Source organism: Rhinopithecus roxellana, chromosome 7, assembly GCF_007565055.1.
Source record: "Rhinopithecus roxellana isolate Shanxi Qingling chromosome 7, ASM756505v1, whole genome shotgun sequence".
NCBI classification, from domain to species: domain Eukaryota; kingdom Metazoa; phylum Chordata; class Mammalia; order Primates; family Cercopithecidae; genus Rhinopithecus; species Rhinopithecus roxellana.
The window spans coordinates 124,364,920-124,384,137 of NC_044555.1; the positions used below are offsets into that span (position 1 = coordinate 124,364,920).

At 39.2% G+C, this 19,218-nt stretch overlaps 1 protein-coding gene across 1 annotated transcript in view; it reads left to right on the plus strand.

Moving 5' to 3' along the window:
- Positions 1-19,218, plus strand: part of OCRL (OCRL inositol polyphosphate-5-phosphatase) — a 51,455-nt gene that overhangs the window by 4,559 nt on the left and 27,678 nt on the right. The window contains exons 3-12 of the mRNA XM_030933665.1: positions 204-283; positions 3,488-3,526; positions 12,553-12,663; positions 13,089-13,178; positions 13,858-13,978; positions 14,065-14,226; positions 15,977-16,078; positions 16,607-16,721; positions 17,525-17,641; positions 17,740-17,927. Coding sequence (XP_030789525.1) covers positions 204-283; positions 3,488-3,526; positions 12,553-12,663; positions 13,089-13,178; positions 13,858-13,978; positions 14,065-14,226; positions 15,977-16,078; positions 16,607-16,721; positions 17,525-17,641; positions 17,740-17,927 — 1,125 coding nt within the window. The remainder of the gene's footprint in view (positions 1-203; positions 284-3,487; positions 3,527-12,552; positions 12,664-13,088; positions 13,179-13,857; positions 13,979-14,064; positions 14,227-15,976; positions 16,079-16,606; positions 16,722-17,524; positions 17,642-17,739; positions 17,928-19,218) is intronic.

A 19,218-nucleotide genomic window follows, 5' to 3' on the forward strand; every position in this document is an offset into this window, starting at 1 on the left:
GTGTGGGTAATCAGATGTTCATCACCACTAACATCCTTTTAGGCCTAGAGCAATATCTAGCTGTCATGATGCTCAGATCGAGGGAACTAGATGCAGCAAGTCTAATAAATACAGACTAGATTTGTATAACAGGACAGCGAAGTATTTTGTTGCTAAATGGGTTTTTCAGTGGCTATTCTTTGATGCGTTCTTCTGTTTCCTAGGTTAATAATCCAGTTGCATGAGAAGGAACAGCATGTTCAAGATATCATTCCTATAAATAGCCACTTCAGATGTGTTCAAGGTACTAGCTTTAATTGCTTAGCTAGTTTTATAGTGTTTTTTCTTGGTCATTACTGCATTATGTAATACCATGCATATTTAAATTTGTCACTGCATGTAAAATGAAATGTATTACTCTTTGCATAAAAAGATAACATTGAGGAGATGATACTTTAAGAATGCTGAAGGGTTATATTGCAATGTATTTGTATATATGCGTGTGTCTCTTGGCTCACCTGTTTCCTTGGCTTGGGTTAGAGATGTACGTAGATTGTTACCTGTGTAGGTAGTTTTTTATGCTGACTGACCTATATGTGGATTTAAATAACATTCTTGGGCTTAACGGACACAGTGCTCATTATAAGGTACCAAGGTCACTTGGATTCACACACATTCAGCACTTTCTCCACATGCTATTTGAAATTAAGACATTTGGCAACATACCTTGCCAGATTGTAATATCTTGTGCTGATTCTCAATTGTGCTGATTCTCAAACCTTGACATTGGTGAATCATAAGAAAATTGACTCTGGGGAGGAAATATTTGGCCTCCTGCCCTTAAATTTGGGGACGGAGCACAGAAAATCTGTTGTTTCATCTGCTACGATGAAACTTAAAAATTGGGAGGTTTGTGTAGGAGGTGTTGCTTCTGTCGTCTCACATTGCTCTAGAAAGGAAATTGATACTAGAGAACAAATGCATTCTGTTTTCACTAGGACCAGTGGCTTTATCAGTCAGAAGCATTCTGTATCAATTGTAGCTTCTTGGAAAACTTGTTTTTTCAAGATAAGGTCATTTCCCAGGCTCAAGCGATCCTCCCACTTCAGCCTCCCAAGTAGCTGGGACTGCAGGTGCACCACCCCCCAGCTAATTTTTATTTTTTTGTAACTTTTGTAGAGACGGGGTTTCGCCATGTTGCCCAGGCTGGTCTCAAACTCCTGAGTTCGAGCAGTCTGCCTGTCTCAGCCTCCAAAAGTGCTGGGCAACTTACAGGCGTGAGCCAGCATGCCTGGCCTTTCTTGGAAAACTTAAATCTTAGCTTGCATGGATTATTTCTTAAACTACATTGAACTTTTTTTTAATCACTAAGTGACATGTACATAATGTAATACCTTTGGAAAGAACAGAAAAGTGTAAAGAAAATAGGTCACTTAAATTCCCATCCTTCAGAGATAAACACCTAGCATTTTCCCTTTTTCTATACATACATTGCAGCATGAGTGATACTTATCTTATACAATTTTTTATCTGTTCTACATGCTATCATATTATGAGCACTTTTCCATATCATTAATGGCTATATACCATTCCAGTTTATGAATGGTCCATAATGTAATAATTCCGCTATGTTGACATTTCGGTTATTTTTTCACTAGTATAAATAGTAATATGATGAACATCTCTGCACCTAAATATACCTGCACATCTCTTATTTCCTAAGGATTTATTCCTGTAAGTGAAAATACTAAGCTAGTGGATATGACTTTTTAAGAATGCTTGTGTTAAGAATTAAAAATAGCTTCAATGAATAGTGTCCATATTGTACAGAAGAATGGAGTGATGGCTATTTAGCCTGCCCTATGTGAGAGAGACATTCTAAACAAGGTAGCTGCGTGCCATAGTAAGTGGCTGTGGCCACCTCACTTTTCAAGATGTAGCCCTTCACAGAGGGGAAGAGCCAAAGAACATGACTTTAAATTAATATCCTATTAGCTTTGTACCTTTTTACTCTACGTCTAGGATCTCTTTTACCCTGTTTCTCTTAGTATTTTTAATAAGAAATCAATTGCTGATTGTTAGATTGTAGTGCTGCTGCTTAGAATCTGGGAAAATATGTGCACACATGTAATGTAGTTCCCCATGACTGAAGAAAGACTTATGTATGATTTTCATCTCCTTTCTATTTCCTGACCTGTGCATCTATTTCATAAACTGTGCCTGTAATTCCAACGTTTTGGGAAGCTGAGGCAGGAGGATTGCTTGAGCCCAGGAGTTCAAGACCAACCTGGGCAACATTGCGAGACCCCATCTCTACAAAAATAAAATTAAGAAAACAACATTTGCCAAACGTGGTGGCAGATACCTGTAGTCCCAGCTACTTGGGAGGCTGAAGCAGGAGGATCGCTTGAGCCTAGCAGTTCGAGGCTGCAGTGAGCTGTGATTGTGCCACTGCATGCTAACCTGAGTGAGAGAGTGAGGCCGTCTCTAAAGAAAAAGAGAACCATCTGTAAACACTCAGGTTTTACAGAACTAAAAGTTAATGAAGAACAGTAGTAAACTTACAATAGCTATGTTTTGATGTCCTAATTCCCCTTGTTTAATCATCCTAATAATATCGAGACTACTTTCTGGTATTAAGTGAGTTAGTTTCTTGCCAGTTGCTTCTGTTGTACCTGAGTAATGGAGCCAAATAAATAATTCAGTCTTGGGAGGGAGGTGAAAAAGGTGAGACTACTCCATTTGACCAAGGTAGATCCAAGCTAATCCCACGGAGTCAGTACCCGGAATTCAGTTAGCCTGGAGGGTCTGGCAGGTGCAGTTGGTCAAATCCAGAGAAATCAGAGGGGAAGAGATAGCTTGGATCTAGACACTTGTTGTAAAGGAAGAAGTCCAGGAGAACCATTGAGAGATAAGAGAACTCTAAACTTGCAGACTGCTTTGCACCCTGTTGGGTATGGAGGGCTTTTGGCCCACAGGTAGTAATTGTAACCTGAAGGTATACTCTACCCACCTGTGTGGGGCAGGGGCAGACATGATGAGATCACTGGGAAATTTTCGTAGAATAGATCTGAGTTAAGAAAGTAATTCACCTGTGGGCTTTCAGGGTAACTTCCTTTGCCTTCTGGTATCTAAAGAAGTATCTAAAGGACCCGGAGTTAAATCAGTATATTACAGTTAAGGGGAATTAAACTTGCTTTTGCTTGAATTAACATGTTGTTATATTCTGTACTATTAATTTCTCGTTCCTTGATTTGCTTTGAGGAGTTCCATTTGGTTACTTCTTCAGTTCATTTTTATTTTAGTTGATTTGCTCATAGTCTTTAGAACCTAGTGCTATTAAAAATCCCTTTAAAAAATATTAAATGAAAAAGGATTTAAAAAAATAGGTTCTAAGACCTAGGAGTAGTGACTGAGAGAAGCAGTTATTTAGTTAGGCATGTATTCTTTTGGTTGTAATGAGTGGTTTTCTCTTCCCTGATCTACTCTTTTTTTTTTCCCATCTCAGAAGCAGAAGAAACTCTTTTGATTGACATAGCTTCTAACAGTGAGTATCTTTCTGAATGTGCTTGATTTTTATTCAACAAATATTTACTTGAACACTCACTACATTTAAGACACCTTTTGGGGCACATTTTTTATTTTACCATCTTTTCCTGTAGTCTCCTGTAGCAGCCATACAAATTAGCATTGTTTCCCAAAAACATGTAGGCTAAGCCTAAGAAAAAGCAGGTGGCTGGTAAGAATCTTTATAAAAATTAAAAATAATGAAGTATTTCTACCTTTCTAATGCTGTACTTCATTGAGCTACCAGTATTGTTGCTGTCAGTTAAATCATTGCTATAGAATTGTTAATTGTAGGAAGGGCTAATGTTTAAAGCACATAAGGTTTATTGGTGGGTTTTTTTGGTCACTTTTAACTGCTATTACATTTTAAGTTTTTTCCCTACCCTCTTTTTAAATTAGGTCATAATATTTTCCTTTATTTGTTGTATTTTTTGGAAGGCTGAAGAGTCCCTTAAATTGCTTGTCCAGGCATTCCTTTAAAAAAAAAAAGTTTAGTCTTTTATTTAAGCCCCATCCCCTCAAGGCATCTCTTTATTAGAGGGAACATGATCTTCTTTTCAGTGTTTCCATTCTCTCATTTTTATCTGTTTGAAGCAAATCATCTTTGACTTTCTGTGCAAGCTGTTCTTTGTTTATCATCTAATTGTCCTATTTTATGGGGTGGAGAAAATGGGCACTCTATGCTACTGTGAGGTTGCTATGGAAAAGAGTATCTGACCACATGAATTTAAATCAAATGGGTTGCCTTATCTCTTGGTTGAGTCCTTGGATGAGTGGGAACTGGCACTGAGCTTGGGACTAGGGGTTTACATAACTTTGTTTAGACAGAGTCCCAGCCCTTGGCACTATTAATTTGTATTGAATGGTTTAAGTAGGCTTTTTTCTGGCTTGAGTTTTTTTTTTTTTCCCTTTGGTTGTGGATTTTAGAAGTCTTTTTTTTGTTTGTTTGTTTGTTTGTTTGTTTGTTTGAGACGGAGTCTTGCTCTGCCACCCAGGCTGGAGTACAGTGGCCGGATCTCAGCTCACTGCAAGCTCCGCCTCCCGGGTTTACGCCATTCTCCTGCCTCAGCCTCCTACAGTCGCCCGCCTCGTCGCCCGGCTAGTTTTTTGTATTTTTAAGTAGAGACAGGGTTTCACCGTATTAGCCAGGACGGTCTCGATCTCCTGATCTCGTGATCCGCCTGTCTCGGCCTCCCAAAGTGCTGGGATTACAGGCTTGAGCCACCGCGCCTGGCCCCGGATTTTAGAAGTCTTAAAGGCTGTGCCTGAAAGGCCAGGTAAACCCCAGCTGCAAGTATCCAAGAGAGAAAATAACTTAATGTCTATTTCTTATTGTGCTTAGAAAGGAGAAGGCAAAAACAACACTTAAAAAAGCAAAATTAGAACAAAGGCAATTCTGTAACAACTGAAATTGCTGCTGAAATAAGAGATGGAAATGTCCTGTATTTGATATAGAGAGGTATTTGATTCAAAGCTGAAAAGTTAAACTGAGCTGTGTCTTTTCTCTTATAAGCACTTAATTTTCGGCATTAGTTTTGTTGTAGCTGCTTCTACATTAGCCATGTGTTGCTATGTCCAGAGTTCTAGTTACTGGCTCATAGGGGGAAAATAGGTAAGTGACCACTTAAATAAAATCCTTGGTTATTTCTACCCATTTAGTAATATTTGCACTGAAACCATATTTTATCTTGATCCTTGGGCTTCATACATAAACCTTTACGGTACACAGTGTGTTGCACGAAGGAGATCTTGGGTTTATTAGGCAGGCCTGATTTTAATGTAAATATGCATTTTCCCATTGTCTGGATATTGGTGTTAAATGCCTTGTAAATAATTTTTTTTCATTATAGAAGTAATACATCTTCATTATATACAATTTACAAATTCAGAAAAGCTTAAAGTATCAAATTAAGATTATTTTCCTGCAATCTAGAGATCACCACTGTGGTTAACATTTTTATGTATTTCCTTCCACTCTTTATATTTTTACATAATGGAATCCTCATACATAGTTTTTTATCGTGCATCTTCATTTAACATTATATTGTCACATTTTCCTATGTCATTTATAATTATTTTATAATATGCTTTTTAAAGACCAACATTTCACCATAGGTCTGTGCCAACTTTTATTAAATTAACTTCTTCATAAAATTAAGTCATTGTCAAGGAACATGATGTATCTATTTTTTTCAGGTCCTCCTTTATATCTTTCAGTAAAACTTTATAGTTTCTTCATATATATAGTTTTTAGGTTAAGTATTTTGTGGTGGATTTTATTTGCTGCTATTGCAAGTGGAGTTTTTTTCTATGCCCTTCTAATTGTTTATTACTAGTATACAGAATAGCTGTTGAGTTATGGATATTTATCTTTTATCCAGTTGCTTCATTGAAATTTATTTTTAATCTTTTTTGCTTTTCATTTTGTTTTTTCATTTTGGTAGCTAACCTTAATCATCTATAAATAATAATTTTGTCTCTTTTCTAGTAGCTACTATTGTTGTACACTATACCAGTGAGAATATTGGGACCAGTGGTAAACGATGATGTTTCTTGTTTGGCTCCTGATTTCAGTGAGAATGCCTCAAGTGGTATTTCACTGTTAACGACATTATTGCTTGTTGATTTAACAGGTTTTTTTTTTTCATTAAGAAACTGCATTTATTTCAAGTTTGTGTTTTTTAAAATTATGAATGTATACTGAATTTTAGCAAATGTCTTTTCAGTATTTATGGAGATGATTTTATTCTTTCTTATTTGACCAATTGGTACACTGTATTGTACTAATTTCCTAATATTAAACTGTCCCTTGTTTATTTATTATTCAACAAATATTTGTTGAGTGCCTTCTCTTTGTCAGGCACTTTTGTAAGTGCAGAATCAGTACAGAATGACAAAGGTAAAGTTGCTGCTCCTACTTTGGTTCTTGCTTCTGTGCAATTTGGTACTAGTGTCACACAGATACCTATAATTCAATCATTCATTCTATAAAAATATGACTATCTTTTATGTGCCAGGAACTACGCTAGGCTCTAGGGATATAGCAGAAAGCTGTACAGTCATGATACTTTAAGGATTTTAATATAGGAAACAGACTTTAAACTGATAAGATACAGATAATTGTTGTTTGGGTTTTTTTTGTTTTGTTTTGTTTTTGTTTTTGTTTTTTCTGAGATGGAGTCTTACTCTGTCATCCAGGCTGGAGCGCAGTGGCGCCATCTCGGCTCACTGCAAGCTCCGCCTCCCAGGTTCACGCCATTCTTCTGCCTCAGCCTCCCAAGTAGCTGGGACTACAGACGCCCACCACCAGGCCTGGCTAATTTTTTGTGTTTTTAGTGGAGACAGGGTTTCACCATGTTAGCCAGGATGGTCTCAATCTCCTGACCTTGTGATCTGCCCGTGTCAACCTCCTAAAGTGCTGGGATTACAGGTGTAAGCCACCGTGCCCGACCCAGATACTTGTAGTTTTAATAAATGCTCTTGAGGGAAGGTACTAAGAGTTTATGCGAGGAGTAAGTATATTAGGAGGATGGTCAAGGAAGACCACTTTGAAGAAGTGACAATTAAATTGAGACCAGAGGGGCTAAGTAAGAGACTGGTTAAGATGGGAGAGAGAAGAATTTACCAGGTAAAGGGAATCACAAGGCTCCAGGCTGGGAAGTAGCTTGACACTTTCTTTGAAGTGAAAGAAGACCAGGGTGCCTAAAACAGGTCTTGGGCACCAAGGTAAGAAAAACGGGCTAAGGGACAGATCTGGCAGGATCTTGTAAGCCTTGTATTAAATCTGAATTTTGAGATTTCAAAAATGAGAAGAATATGAAGGATTTTATGCTGGGGTGTCATCATTTGCATGGAAGCAGAGAGACCAGTTAGGAGGCTGTTTCCATAGCATAAGCTAGAGAATGTGGTGGCGGTAGTAATGAAGATAAGCAGTCAGACTTGATGGATGTTTTTGGAGGTAAAATCCATAGGAATTGGTTTGAGTGTAGGGGGTGAGAGGAAGTGTCAAGGATGAATCTCGGGTTTCTGACATGACTGTGGATGATGGTACCATTTGCAGAAATAAGAACACTGCAGAAAGAATGAGTTTTCCTTAAGGGGGAAGGGTCATGAATTCAGTTTCAGTCATGTTTAGTTTGAGATTTTTTTTTTTTTTTTTGAGATGGAACCTCGCTCTTGTCACCCAGGCTGGAGGGCAGTGGCGCGATCTCAGCTCACTGCAACCTCCACCTCCCGGGTTCAAGCTATTCCCCTGCCTCAGCCTCCTGAGTAGCTGGGATTACAGGTGCCCGCCACCATGCCCAGCTAATTTTTGTACTTTCAACAGAGATGGGGGTTTCGCCTTATTGGCCAGGCTGGTCTGGAACTCCTGACCTCAGGTGATCTGCCCACCTCGGCCTCCCAAAGTTCTGGGATTAGCAGGCGTGAGCCACCTTACCTGGCTGAGATTTTTTTTTGAGACACTTGAGTGTAGATGATAAATTGGCAAGTGAATGTATGCATCTGAATCTCAGAAGAAAGGTCTGGGTCACTAGCACGTAGATGATACTCAAAATCGTAAGAGATGATGTGATTGTGTGTGGACTGTGCTATCGAATACAGTAGCCACTAGCTACATGTGCCTATTTAAAATAATTAGAAATAAAATGAGAAATTCAGTCCCTCAGTTGCAGCAGTCGCATATCAAGTTGTTAGCTACCAAATCGGACAGCACAGTTTAGAGCATGCCTATAGTCACAGAAAGTCCCATTGGACAATACTGGTATAGAATGAGAAAAAAGATTTATGTTTGAACTTGAGGAGCTCCACTTTTTAAATGTTAGATAGAGGAAGAGATACTTCAAAGGGCACTCAAAATTAGTGACGAGAGAGAGAGAAACTGGATGAGTATGGTATCATAGAAGCCTTTGGAAGAGATTATGTCAAGCCCTGATTAACTGTTGATTTCTGCTAATAGGTCTAATAAGATGACTGAAGAATATCCATGGGATGGAGGTTATTGGTGAACTTAAAGCAATTTCAGATAAGTAGTGGGTTTGAAAGTCATATTGGAATGGATTCAAGTAAGAAATGGGAGGTCTGTGACTGTGTGTCTTTTAAAGAAACATGACTGCAGGGGAATATAGAGATGGACTGGAGTTGGAGGGAAATCAGAGCTCCAGGAATATTTTTGTTTTTCAGATGAGAAGGACTTAGAACATGATTATATGCTAATGTGGAGGAACTAGTGAAAGGGAAAGCGTTAAGGATATGGGGATGTGTCTAGGGAATAGTTGTGAGTGTAAGATTACTGAGAGAATCAGAGGGGTTGTAATTCAAAGTGAAGGAGGCTTGATAGGAGGAATCTTCTTCCTTGTATCAGTAGGGAAAGGATGAGATGAGTACAAATACAGATAAGTTTCCATGTGATAGCTTTATTTTTTCTCTGAAGTATAAGCTGAAGCATTCTGCTTAGAATAAGAGAGCTCAAGAAGATGGGGGATCCAAATTTTGAGGATAAATGAGTAGGTGTGAAACAGTTGTTTCAGAGAGTAGTAGGAGACTGATTGACTGTGGGAACTTAGGTTGCTTCCTATGATAGAGGACCCAGTTGAGATTGGCAATCAGGAATTTATAATGATAGCCATCTGGTTGTGGATGTGCATATTTGCCCCCTCTGGTTGTTCAGGTATAAGTTCAGAAAAGCAATTAGTTCGATTTATGAGGGTTGGTATTTAGCCAAGTAGGTACCATGGAAGAACAGAGAGGTAAGGCAGTTCGGGGTTTTTGCAAGAGTGTAATGATGGCATCTGTTTGGTAAAAGGGGAAGTGAGAACAGGAAGGGGCTGACGGATAGTAAGAAAATGGAGAAATTAATGGGCTGGAGGTTCCCATGAGGTTAAAAAAAAAAGTTACAGTGGGGATAATGAGCAAGTAAGTTGGAAGGAATAACATATCAGGGAGGGATATTTGAATTAGAGGTTTATGAAGTGGTGGTGGTTCTATGATGACAAAATCCAGGGTATAACTGAGAGGGTTCCAATAGCAACTGAGGAAGTGGTGGCTGAGGTGGAGGGGGAATCTCATTGGATGAGGAAGTTGAAGGGGTTAACTGGGTTTTCTGTGCTGATTTTAAAGGGACCCAAAGTTAATGGCAGGAGATTGAGTGTAGAAAAGTCTTATGAGTGTTATCTTAGATTCTGAAGTTTCTGGGAGGATGATGCATGATCTTGTAGAGGAAAGGGAGGAAATGGTACATTCCAGTGGATGAGCCTCAAAGGAGAAAGGATTTTGCCTGAGGGAGAAGGAGAAAGAATAGTTTGGTGGTGTTATTAGGACAAATAAAGACACCAACTAAAAATTACTTCAGGTGTGAGAGAATATAAACAGACTCCATTAAGAGGGTTAGGCCAGGCACGGTGGCTCAGGCCTGTAATCCCAGCACTTTGGGAGGCTGAGGCGGGCAGATCATGAGGTCAGGAGTTTCAGACTAGCCTGGCCAACATGGTGAAACCCCGTCTCTACTAAAAATACAAAAAGTAGCTGGGCATGGTGGTGCGTGCCTGTAATCCCAGCTACTTGGGAGGCTGAGGCAGGAGAATCGCTTGAACCTGGGTGGTGGAGGTTGCAGTGAGCCGAGATCACACCATTGCACTCCAGGCTGGGCAATAGAGACTCCATCTCATAAATAAATAAATAAATACATACATACACACATACAAGAGGGTTGTAGGAGAAGTGCTTCTCCTAGGGACCAGCCAGTTTTGCGGTAGACTCTGAATTTTAATGTGGACATATGGTCAGATCACTGGGAAACTACGAGTGCCTGGGCTTCACCTCCAGAGATTCTGTTTTAATTGTCCTGGAGTGGGGCCTGGATTCAATATTGTTTTTAAAGTGCCTGTGGTGGCCAGGCACAGTGGCTCACGCCTAAAATCCCAGCACTTTGGGAGGCCAAGGTGAGCGGATCACGAGGTCAGGAGTTCGAGACCAGCCTGACCAACATGGTGAAACCCATCTCTACCAAAAATACAGCAATTAACCAGATGTGGTGGCAGGCACCTGTAATCCCAGCTACTCAGGAGGCTGAGGCAGGAGAATTGCTTGAACCCGGGGGACAAGGTTGCAATGAGCTGAGTTCGTGCCACTGCATTCCAGTCTGGGCAGCAGAGTGAGACTCCATCTCAAAAAATAAATAAATAAATAAAAATGAAGTGCCTCTGGTAATTTTAATGCATGCATAGTTGAGAACTACTGAGAGATGCAGAGAATATTCAGATGAAGTTGAGGATGTAGGAGTGTTTGCAGATCATAGAGGTGCAGAGGGTTTCAGGATGGACAAGAAGAGTAGAAGGTTGAGTCTTGAGGTAATTTGTTCTCTTTCTCAAGCAACATGGTGAGGGAGCATCCAGCGTTATTTTGTAAGCAATTTCTGGCCCATTAAATAGGTCAGTTATGTATTTGCTAAAATAAGTCTTTCAGGAATTGTGTGTTTGTGTGTGTGAGAGAGAATAAGGGTTTTTGTTCTAAATTTATGTCAGATAGAAACTACTCTTTTAAAACCACATTTAGTATAAATTATCTGAGAACGAAAGGACTTGTTAGGCCCTGAAGGAGTTTTCCCTGTATCTTCATGGCTGCTGTAATTGACACTTTGTTCCTTCCCTCTCTTTTTTCCTTTCTACAGTGGCACCCTCATTAATTTTCTTATCTGTAGTCTATTAGGGTGCCTTCTTTCACATTTTTTCTCCATTTTTATCTCTTTTCTTCTAACTAATCATTTTATTTTCCTTTTTGTAACTCACTTTACAAAGATAGAAACAAGAAAAAATGCAGAGGACAAAAAGCCAAAGGTTCAGAAGTGAATTTCCACCATAAAAAATAAACTAGGATTTTCGTTTCATTTTCTCATGTATTTGTTATTCACAAGTGTTAAAGAGTCCAGTTCATCAGTCATTAAATACCTTCTGTCTGTGAAGTCTAATGTTACTGTCACCAGTAGAGTGACCAGCAAGCCTTATTTGCCTGGGACTTTCCCAGTCTTAGCATTGGAAGTCCTGAGTCCTAGGAATCCTCTGAGTCCCATATAATGCTGGGACAGTTGGTTACCCTAGACTGCTGAAAGTGCTGGGTTCCCTGTATGTGCACCCTGCATGTGTATGCTGCCTCTTGCCCTTAAAGGAGCTTGTAGTTTCCAGAGGCATGAGAAAACAACGTATGTAATAAATCAGTTACAATAAGAATAGAAACAAGTACATAGGTTTCCTGGATCACCACATCCAAACAGTTGATATAGATGATAACTATAGGGCATCAGAAAAGGGGAGACAATATGTTATACACATAAGAAATTAAAGTCCTAGCTAACTTTGCTTCTAATTCTCCTAGTTTCCAATTGGGCTATACTTGAACCAAACCACTTCTGAGCATAGGTCATTATATTGTTTTTGTATGTTTATTCAAGACATACATTTTAAACTTGAGGTAATGAGTTGTAGATGCTTCTTTTCAGAATACTTCAGTATCACTATTTTTAAGTCATTTTGTAAATTTTATCTGTACTTACAGACAAACCGTCCTACTTCTTTTATTCCCCTTGTGCTTCAGATACTCTGACAATATGATCTGGACTTGAAATGATAGGAATTTCCAGCTAAGGAATGGGAGGAGGGTGATTTGAGGAATTTACCTTTTGCTAGAATTCGAAGGTCCCTGCTTTGATGTCTGAGAGAGAGATCAGAACGCAGGAAAGTATGATTTTAGTGTGTGTCATATCCTTAGATTGGGCTGCTCATTGACACGTTTCATCAGCCCTAGGAGTTCTCACTTCCCTTAGGGTTCCCTCTCTGCATCACCCCTTCCACCACCGTCGTACTGACTCTCTTGATCTTGTACATGTGCTTCCTATATTATAGATCTGGAATATTTGTGTTCTGGACTTTCTATTAACCTGATAAGTTGAGAATATGATCCCAGTAAAACATTTTATCCCATAGCAGTATATGTATGGATTTCAATTCTTTTTAGGTGGCTGCAAAATTCGGGTTCAGGGGGACTGGATCAGAGAGCGCCGCTTTGAAATCCCTGATGAGGAACACTGTTTGAAGTTCCTCTCAGCTGTCCTTGCTGCTCAGAAAGGTAACTCAAGACTCAGCAATTTTCTTTCTTCTATTTCAATGGGAGTGGAATTCTGACATGCTGATACAGAGGAAAGTGGCCATTGGCAAAATACCTCACCCTTGAAGCCCTGATAGCTGATTTTTTTTTCTTCAGGAGTGAACACAGGGATAGGTTAGGGAACAAATCTGCCCAGCTTTTAGGACACTAGGCCTGTTTTCAGAATATTCAGTGTCATGGCAAGCACAGATTACCATAGACTATAATTCTCCTTCTGCCCCTAGATGACCCCAGAGCTGCCCTCATTTCCTTAGTTTCTTCCACTGTATCCAAAGATGGTGCTGGCCCCTGCTTTTAAGGAATGTTGAAAGAATGGCTTTTGGCTATGGTAAATTCTACTCAATGAAAGACTTCCCAGTTTCTGACCATGAACCTTATCTCTCCAGCTCAGTCACAACTTCTTGTTCCAGAGCAAAAGGACTCATCTAGCTGGTACCAGAAATTAGACACTAAGGACAAACCTTCTGTTTTTTCAGGTACTAAAAAGTTCCTGGTTCCCTTGTTGCTATGGTCATTGCAGAGTCAGTGGATTTTATCAGGCCAAATATGGTGATGTAGATTAAAGCCAATGTCAGACACATTCTCCTGCAGAGTAGTTTTATCAAGTCCAGACCCACTGACCAGCATTCACTCCTTATCCTTTCTGTAGCATGGTAGCTGTTCAGGAGCCAGCTTAGGAGGATAGTAGAAAGTACAAGCTCCAGAGCCAGACAGCCTGGGTTTGAATCCCAAGTGAAGGACTTACTAGTTATGCGACCTTCATCGAGTTACTCAACAACTCTGAACTTCCATTTTCTTTTCTGTAATATGGGAAGATTTTTAATAGTACTAACTTTGTGGGTTTTTTGTGATGATTAAGTGAGATAATGATATATTCCCTTACTGTCAACCAGGCATTGTGCTAAGTCTTCAATAAATGTTAGCTATTACTAGTCTGTTCCAAGTTATTGTAAACTATTGTTCTAATTAGTATATCAGTGCTTCAGGAATGGGTGTGCTTCTTCAAATCCCAATCCAAGTAATTTCTACCCTTATGGTAGCTTTCTGTATAGTAATGCCACTGATCAAATTGTGATCAAATCAAAGCCCTGTTACCCTGGATATGTTGGATGTTAGATTTTTTCCCCCTTTGACTTTGGGGTCTGTGTCTTTCAGGGCTTCTCGGATTTGAAGACAATTTTTCTTCTATGAATTTGGACAAGAAAATAAATTCACAAAATCAGCCTACTGGGATTCACCGGGAACCCCCACCTCCACCCCCTTTAGTGAATAAAATGTAAGTCCCATGTGAAAACATATTTCCCCTGTAGGAGAATTATAGTTTTAACAATTTTACTTTTGAATCTCTCGTTTATTTGCTAGGCTTCCACGTGAAAAAGAAGCTTCTAACAAGGAGCAGCCCAAAGTAACCAACACCATGCGGAAGCTCTTTGTACCAAATACCCAATCTGGGCAGCGGGAGGGTCTCATCAAACATATCCTGGCAAAGCGAGAGAAAGAATATGTCAACATTCAGACTTTCAGGTTAGTGTCTCTTTTGCTTCCTGAGTCTAAAAAGTTAGTAGGTATAACACAGTGGCCTGGTGGTATTTAAGACATTAGCCTAATTAAGAATCAAAATATGATAAAAAGGAATGGTCGCCTGTTTCAAGCTCCTGTCTCTATGCTGGCCAATAACATGCATATCAAAAATAATGCAGATGCTACAGTTTCCCTTTTATTTTCTCTTTTTTTGTGAGTCAGGGTCTCTCTGTCACCCAGGCTGGAGAGCAGATCATGGCTCACTGTAGCCTCAACCTCTTAGTCCTAAGCAATCTTCCCACCCCAGCCCCGCAAGTAGGTGGGACTATAGGTACACACCACCACATCCAACTAATTTTTTTTTTTTGAGACGGAGTCTCACTCTGTCACCCAGGCTGGAGTACAGTGGCACACTCTCAGCTCACTGCAAGCTCCGCCTCCCAGGTTCACACCATTCTCCTGCCTCAGTCTCCCGAGTAGCTGGGACTGCAGGTGCCTGCCACCACTCCCGGCTATTTTTTTTTTTAATTTTTTTTTATTTTTTATTTTTTATTTTTAGTAGAGACTGGGTTTCACTATGTTGCCCAGGCTAGTCTCAAATTCCTGAACTCAGGCAATCCACCTGCCTCGGCCTCACAAAGTGCTGGGATTACAGGCTTGAGCCACTGTGCTTGGCCTTCCCTTGGACTTTCTAACTACTAATTTATGCCATGTCTACTAATGTCTCTATCGAGTCCTAGAGAACCAAATCAAGGTCACGTGTACTAGGGAATTTTCCCCTAGCACATTCCATAAGCAAGCATGTTTATATATATATATCTGGCCTGCTAAGTTTTTTTTTGTTTCAGCCAATATTAGAAAATTAAAGTCCATCATTACCACTAGCTCTTAACTTACTTACTTTGGTAAGTAAAGAAAGTTTCACCCAGTCCTCTTGATTGGGAGGTCTATCTTGGATTCTTTGATCTGTATTATTTTTTATTTCGTCTTTACTTGTCGACATCTTCTTTTCTGGACCTGTGTGTGTATGCTGCATGTGAGGTACCATGTGGCATGTATCACCAATGCATGAAGCAACACCACCTTTCTTTGTTATTCATGAGCAGAATGTACCCTTCTAGTCCAAGATTCTAGTCCCATCTGCTTTCCTGTCATGCCTCATTTATTCTAATTCAATCATAACTATATCACTGTGCTAAAACTTCCAGTTCCTCATATTGCCCACTATGCTTATATTTGTGTGTAAACAGTTAAGACAGTCATGAGTTTTCCCTTCTGCTTTCCCCCTTAATACTATGTCTGCCTCATCAGAATTTCCTACACAGATGTCTTTGCAATCCTTCAGGAAGTGAATTTCTGGAGTCAACTACAGCCCCTTATAGAACATTTATCCATATTTGACTAGCTTACAGCATGAAGATACCTCTTTCCCATCCGTAAGCTCTCCTTTCAAGTATGAGTTTGGATGGAGCTTAATTGAAAGGAAATGTGGTATAGCAATTACCTTTGCATTTTTTAAAAATAGAGACTTGGTTTCCTCCGTAGTTTTACTTAATGTAAAATTTAGAGAAAATAAGCCCACTGCCTTTGTGTTCTAGATGCAAAAGATCTTTCTTACATATGTAGCAAAACATTTTGAGGAATTATGTTAGCATATTGTGAACATACCTTTGTATAGAAGTGAAAAGAAAGACCTTCTGTTGGTTTATACTTCATCTTTGTTTTCAAATTATCTTTTCATATTATGTATTAGGTTTTTTGTTGGAACTTGGAATGTGAATGGCCAGTCTCCAGATAGCGGGTTAGAACCTTGGCTGAACTGTGATCCCAGTCCTCCTGATATCTACTGCATTGGGTAAAGAACACTTCTGGAATTTCCTTTTGGCTATATGTTTGGTGTTAGTTTACATGATGTTTTTGCCTTTTTTAAAAAAGAATTTGGTAAAACCTACTGTAGACTATACACGAGAGTTAACTTGTGGGTCAAATTTGTGAGAACAGAAAGGAACAGATACCTAAAATGGTGTAAGGAAGCATCTAACTTTCTTGAAACCCATAGGAATCTATATATTCTGCATAGAAACTTAAGACTTGAGGTCAGTTCTAACAGTGACAGTTCCTAGGATATAAGTGCAAAGCTCTACTGTTATCCTCTGTGGGAGGTATTTTGATTTATTTTTTGCATAGCTTATGAATGTACTTGTGGGAATTGTTTAGAAAAGAAAGCTACTTGTCGTTACTTATAGCTTGGGTGAACAGAACAGTTCTATAAAATTTATCTCTCTCCCATCTTTTTTTCATTTGCTGTTTCAACATATGGGACAGGAGGTAGCCAGAGATAATTATGGGATATGTATAGATCTCACATCCCTTTTTTCCTCAGATTCCAAGAACTGGACTTGAGCACAGAAGCCTTTTTTTACTTTGAATCTGTGAAGGAACAAGAATGGTCCATGGCTGTAGAGAGGGGTTTGCATTCCAAAGCCAAGTATAAAAAAGTAAGCCTCATTTAATTATCTTTTTAAGTATATGACTAAATAGGGCTCACCGGGAGTTATTCCATTATCTACAACTTGTTCGAAAAGAACAGTTTAATTGAATTCTTCTCTGTGTGTAGTACTGGGATAGGGCAGACTGATCATTCATCCGTATTTCCTAGAAAAAAATTTCCCTAAGCTTTTGGATACTGTATTTTCATTGCTTAGATAGCTTTTAGGGGAAAAAAGAATTTTATTATTCATATATCAGTACTTAGTTTGAAATAATTACACATAAGAGCTCTGATTTATGCAGTAAAATTTGAAGATTGAGATTACTCACTGACATGGTCAGAACTGAATGCTTTACAGAAAAGCAGTATGAAATATGGGCTCATGGTGCATGTGTTGCAATCAGTGAAGTAAAAAGGAGTGCTGTTTGGTTGATTTCAATTTCTTAGAAAATTAGACATCAGAAACTAGGAAGGAAAGGTGGAAGGAACAAGCTGGGGTAGTGGCTTTATTATTTGAACTTTTAATGCTGCTTACTCCTGGTAGGCTAAGAAGTGATTAAAAGAATGGATCTAGAGCTGAAAGTACTCATTGTCCCTCCAGGCTTTTAACTCTTACTGGTCAGAGCCAGATTAGAGCCTCCCCAGAGAATATTGGTTTCCACTTGATGGGGTCCACTGTGAAATTAGAGGATATGAATTCAGGTTTGGGCATTGGTATATCATCTTGATGAAAAATTAGTCATGGGACGTTAGATATGTGGCAAAGATTGGTATTAAAATTAACCTTTTATAACTCCGCGGAACTCATAGGTTCAACTGGTACGCCTTGTCGGGATGATGCTTCTTATATTTGCCAGAAAGGATCAGTGTCGATATATTCGTGATATTGCTACAGAAACAGTTGGAACTGGAATCATGGGGAAAATGGTGAGTTACTTTGGAAATGAGCTTGATTATTATTCATGTTCATGTAAAGTTCAGTTGCTAGTTCAGTGTACTAATTGAATAATTACTCTTGCTAACAGGGAAACAAAGGTGGGGTCGCTGTGAGATTTGTGTTTCACAACACCACCTTTTGCATTGTCAATTCCCATCTGGCTGCCCACGTGGAGGACTTTGAGAGAAGGAATCAAGATTATAAGGACATTTGTGCAAGAATGAGTTTTGTGGTCCCAAATCAGACCCTCCCACAATTGAACATCATGAAGCATGAGTAAGTGATTAACTCACCTGTAGCCTTTGAGTAGTGGCTACAGGAGTTTGGATAGTGAAGAGATTAAATGTGGTGAAATACTGTAGAGCTGTGAAGAGTGAAAGATTACCAGTGAGGGATTGGGGTCACAAAGAAGAGAGGGTTTTTGAGTAACAACAGAATCATTGAGGCCGAGAAATTAGACTTGATATCAGAGGAAAGGATAGTTCTATTAGTGGGGCATCTAGAATAATGCTGGAGGGTCTGTAGTTGGAGTCAGTTTTTATTGTTTTTATGATAAAATAGAAATATTCATTGTAAATGTAATAAAAGATAAAATGAGAACTAAAATTTCCTCATTTCATATTCTCTACCTAGCCAGTCCCTCTCTCCAAAGGAAACCGTTCTTAACAGTTGGGTGTGTAGCCTTTTAGATCTGTACTGTCTAAGATGACAACCAGTAGCCGTATATATGGCTGTTAGGTACCTGAAAGTGACTGGTCCAAATTAAGATATGCTGTATGCATAAACTATATATTGGATTTTAAAGACTTAGGAAAAAGATGTACAATATCTTGATTTCTAAAATATTGATCACATGTTGAAATAATTTGAATATATTGAGTAAAATGAAATTTATTGATATTTTCACTAGTTTTTTTTCTTTTTAAATGCATCTACTAGAAAATTTAAAATTATATTGTGAGGTACATTATAATTCTATTAAATAGTGCTATTCTAGCCTTTTGTCTATTCACATACAAACACACATATAGGTACCTGGTGTATAAGACTATATTATTCGGCCGGGTGCGGTGGCTCACGCCTGTAATCCCAGCACTTTGGGAGGCCAAGGCGGGCAGATCACGAGGTCAGGAGATCGAGACCATCCTGGCTGACACGGTGAAACCCCGTCTCTACTAAAAATACAAAAAATTAGCTGGGCGTGGTGGCGGGCGCCTGTGGTCCCAGCTACTCAGGAGGCTGAGGCAGGAGAATGGCATGAACCCGGAAGGTGGAGGTTGCAGTGAGCTGAGATCCTGCCACTGCACTCTAGCCCGGGCGGCAGAGCGAGACTCCGTCTCAAAAAAAAAAAAAAAGACTGTATTATTCTATTTATTGTATTTATTGTGGATCCCTTTCCAAGCCCCTAGATCTACATTGTTCTTTTTAATGGCTGTGATTATTAAAAATAGGGGCAGCAGAGAGAGATCAGTGAAGAATGGGATTTAATAAGCATAGAAGCAGAGATGTGTTGAGTAGATATGGTGGTGGTAGAAAATGATTAGTTTTAAAGAAATTAATATAGAGA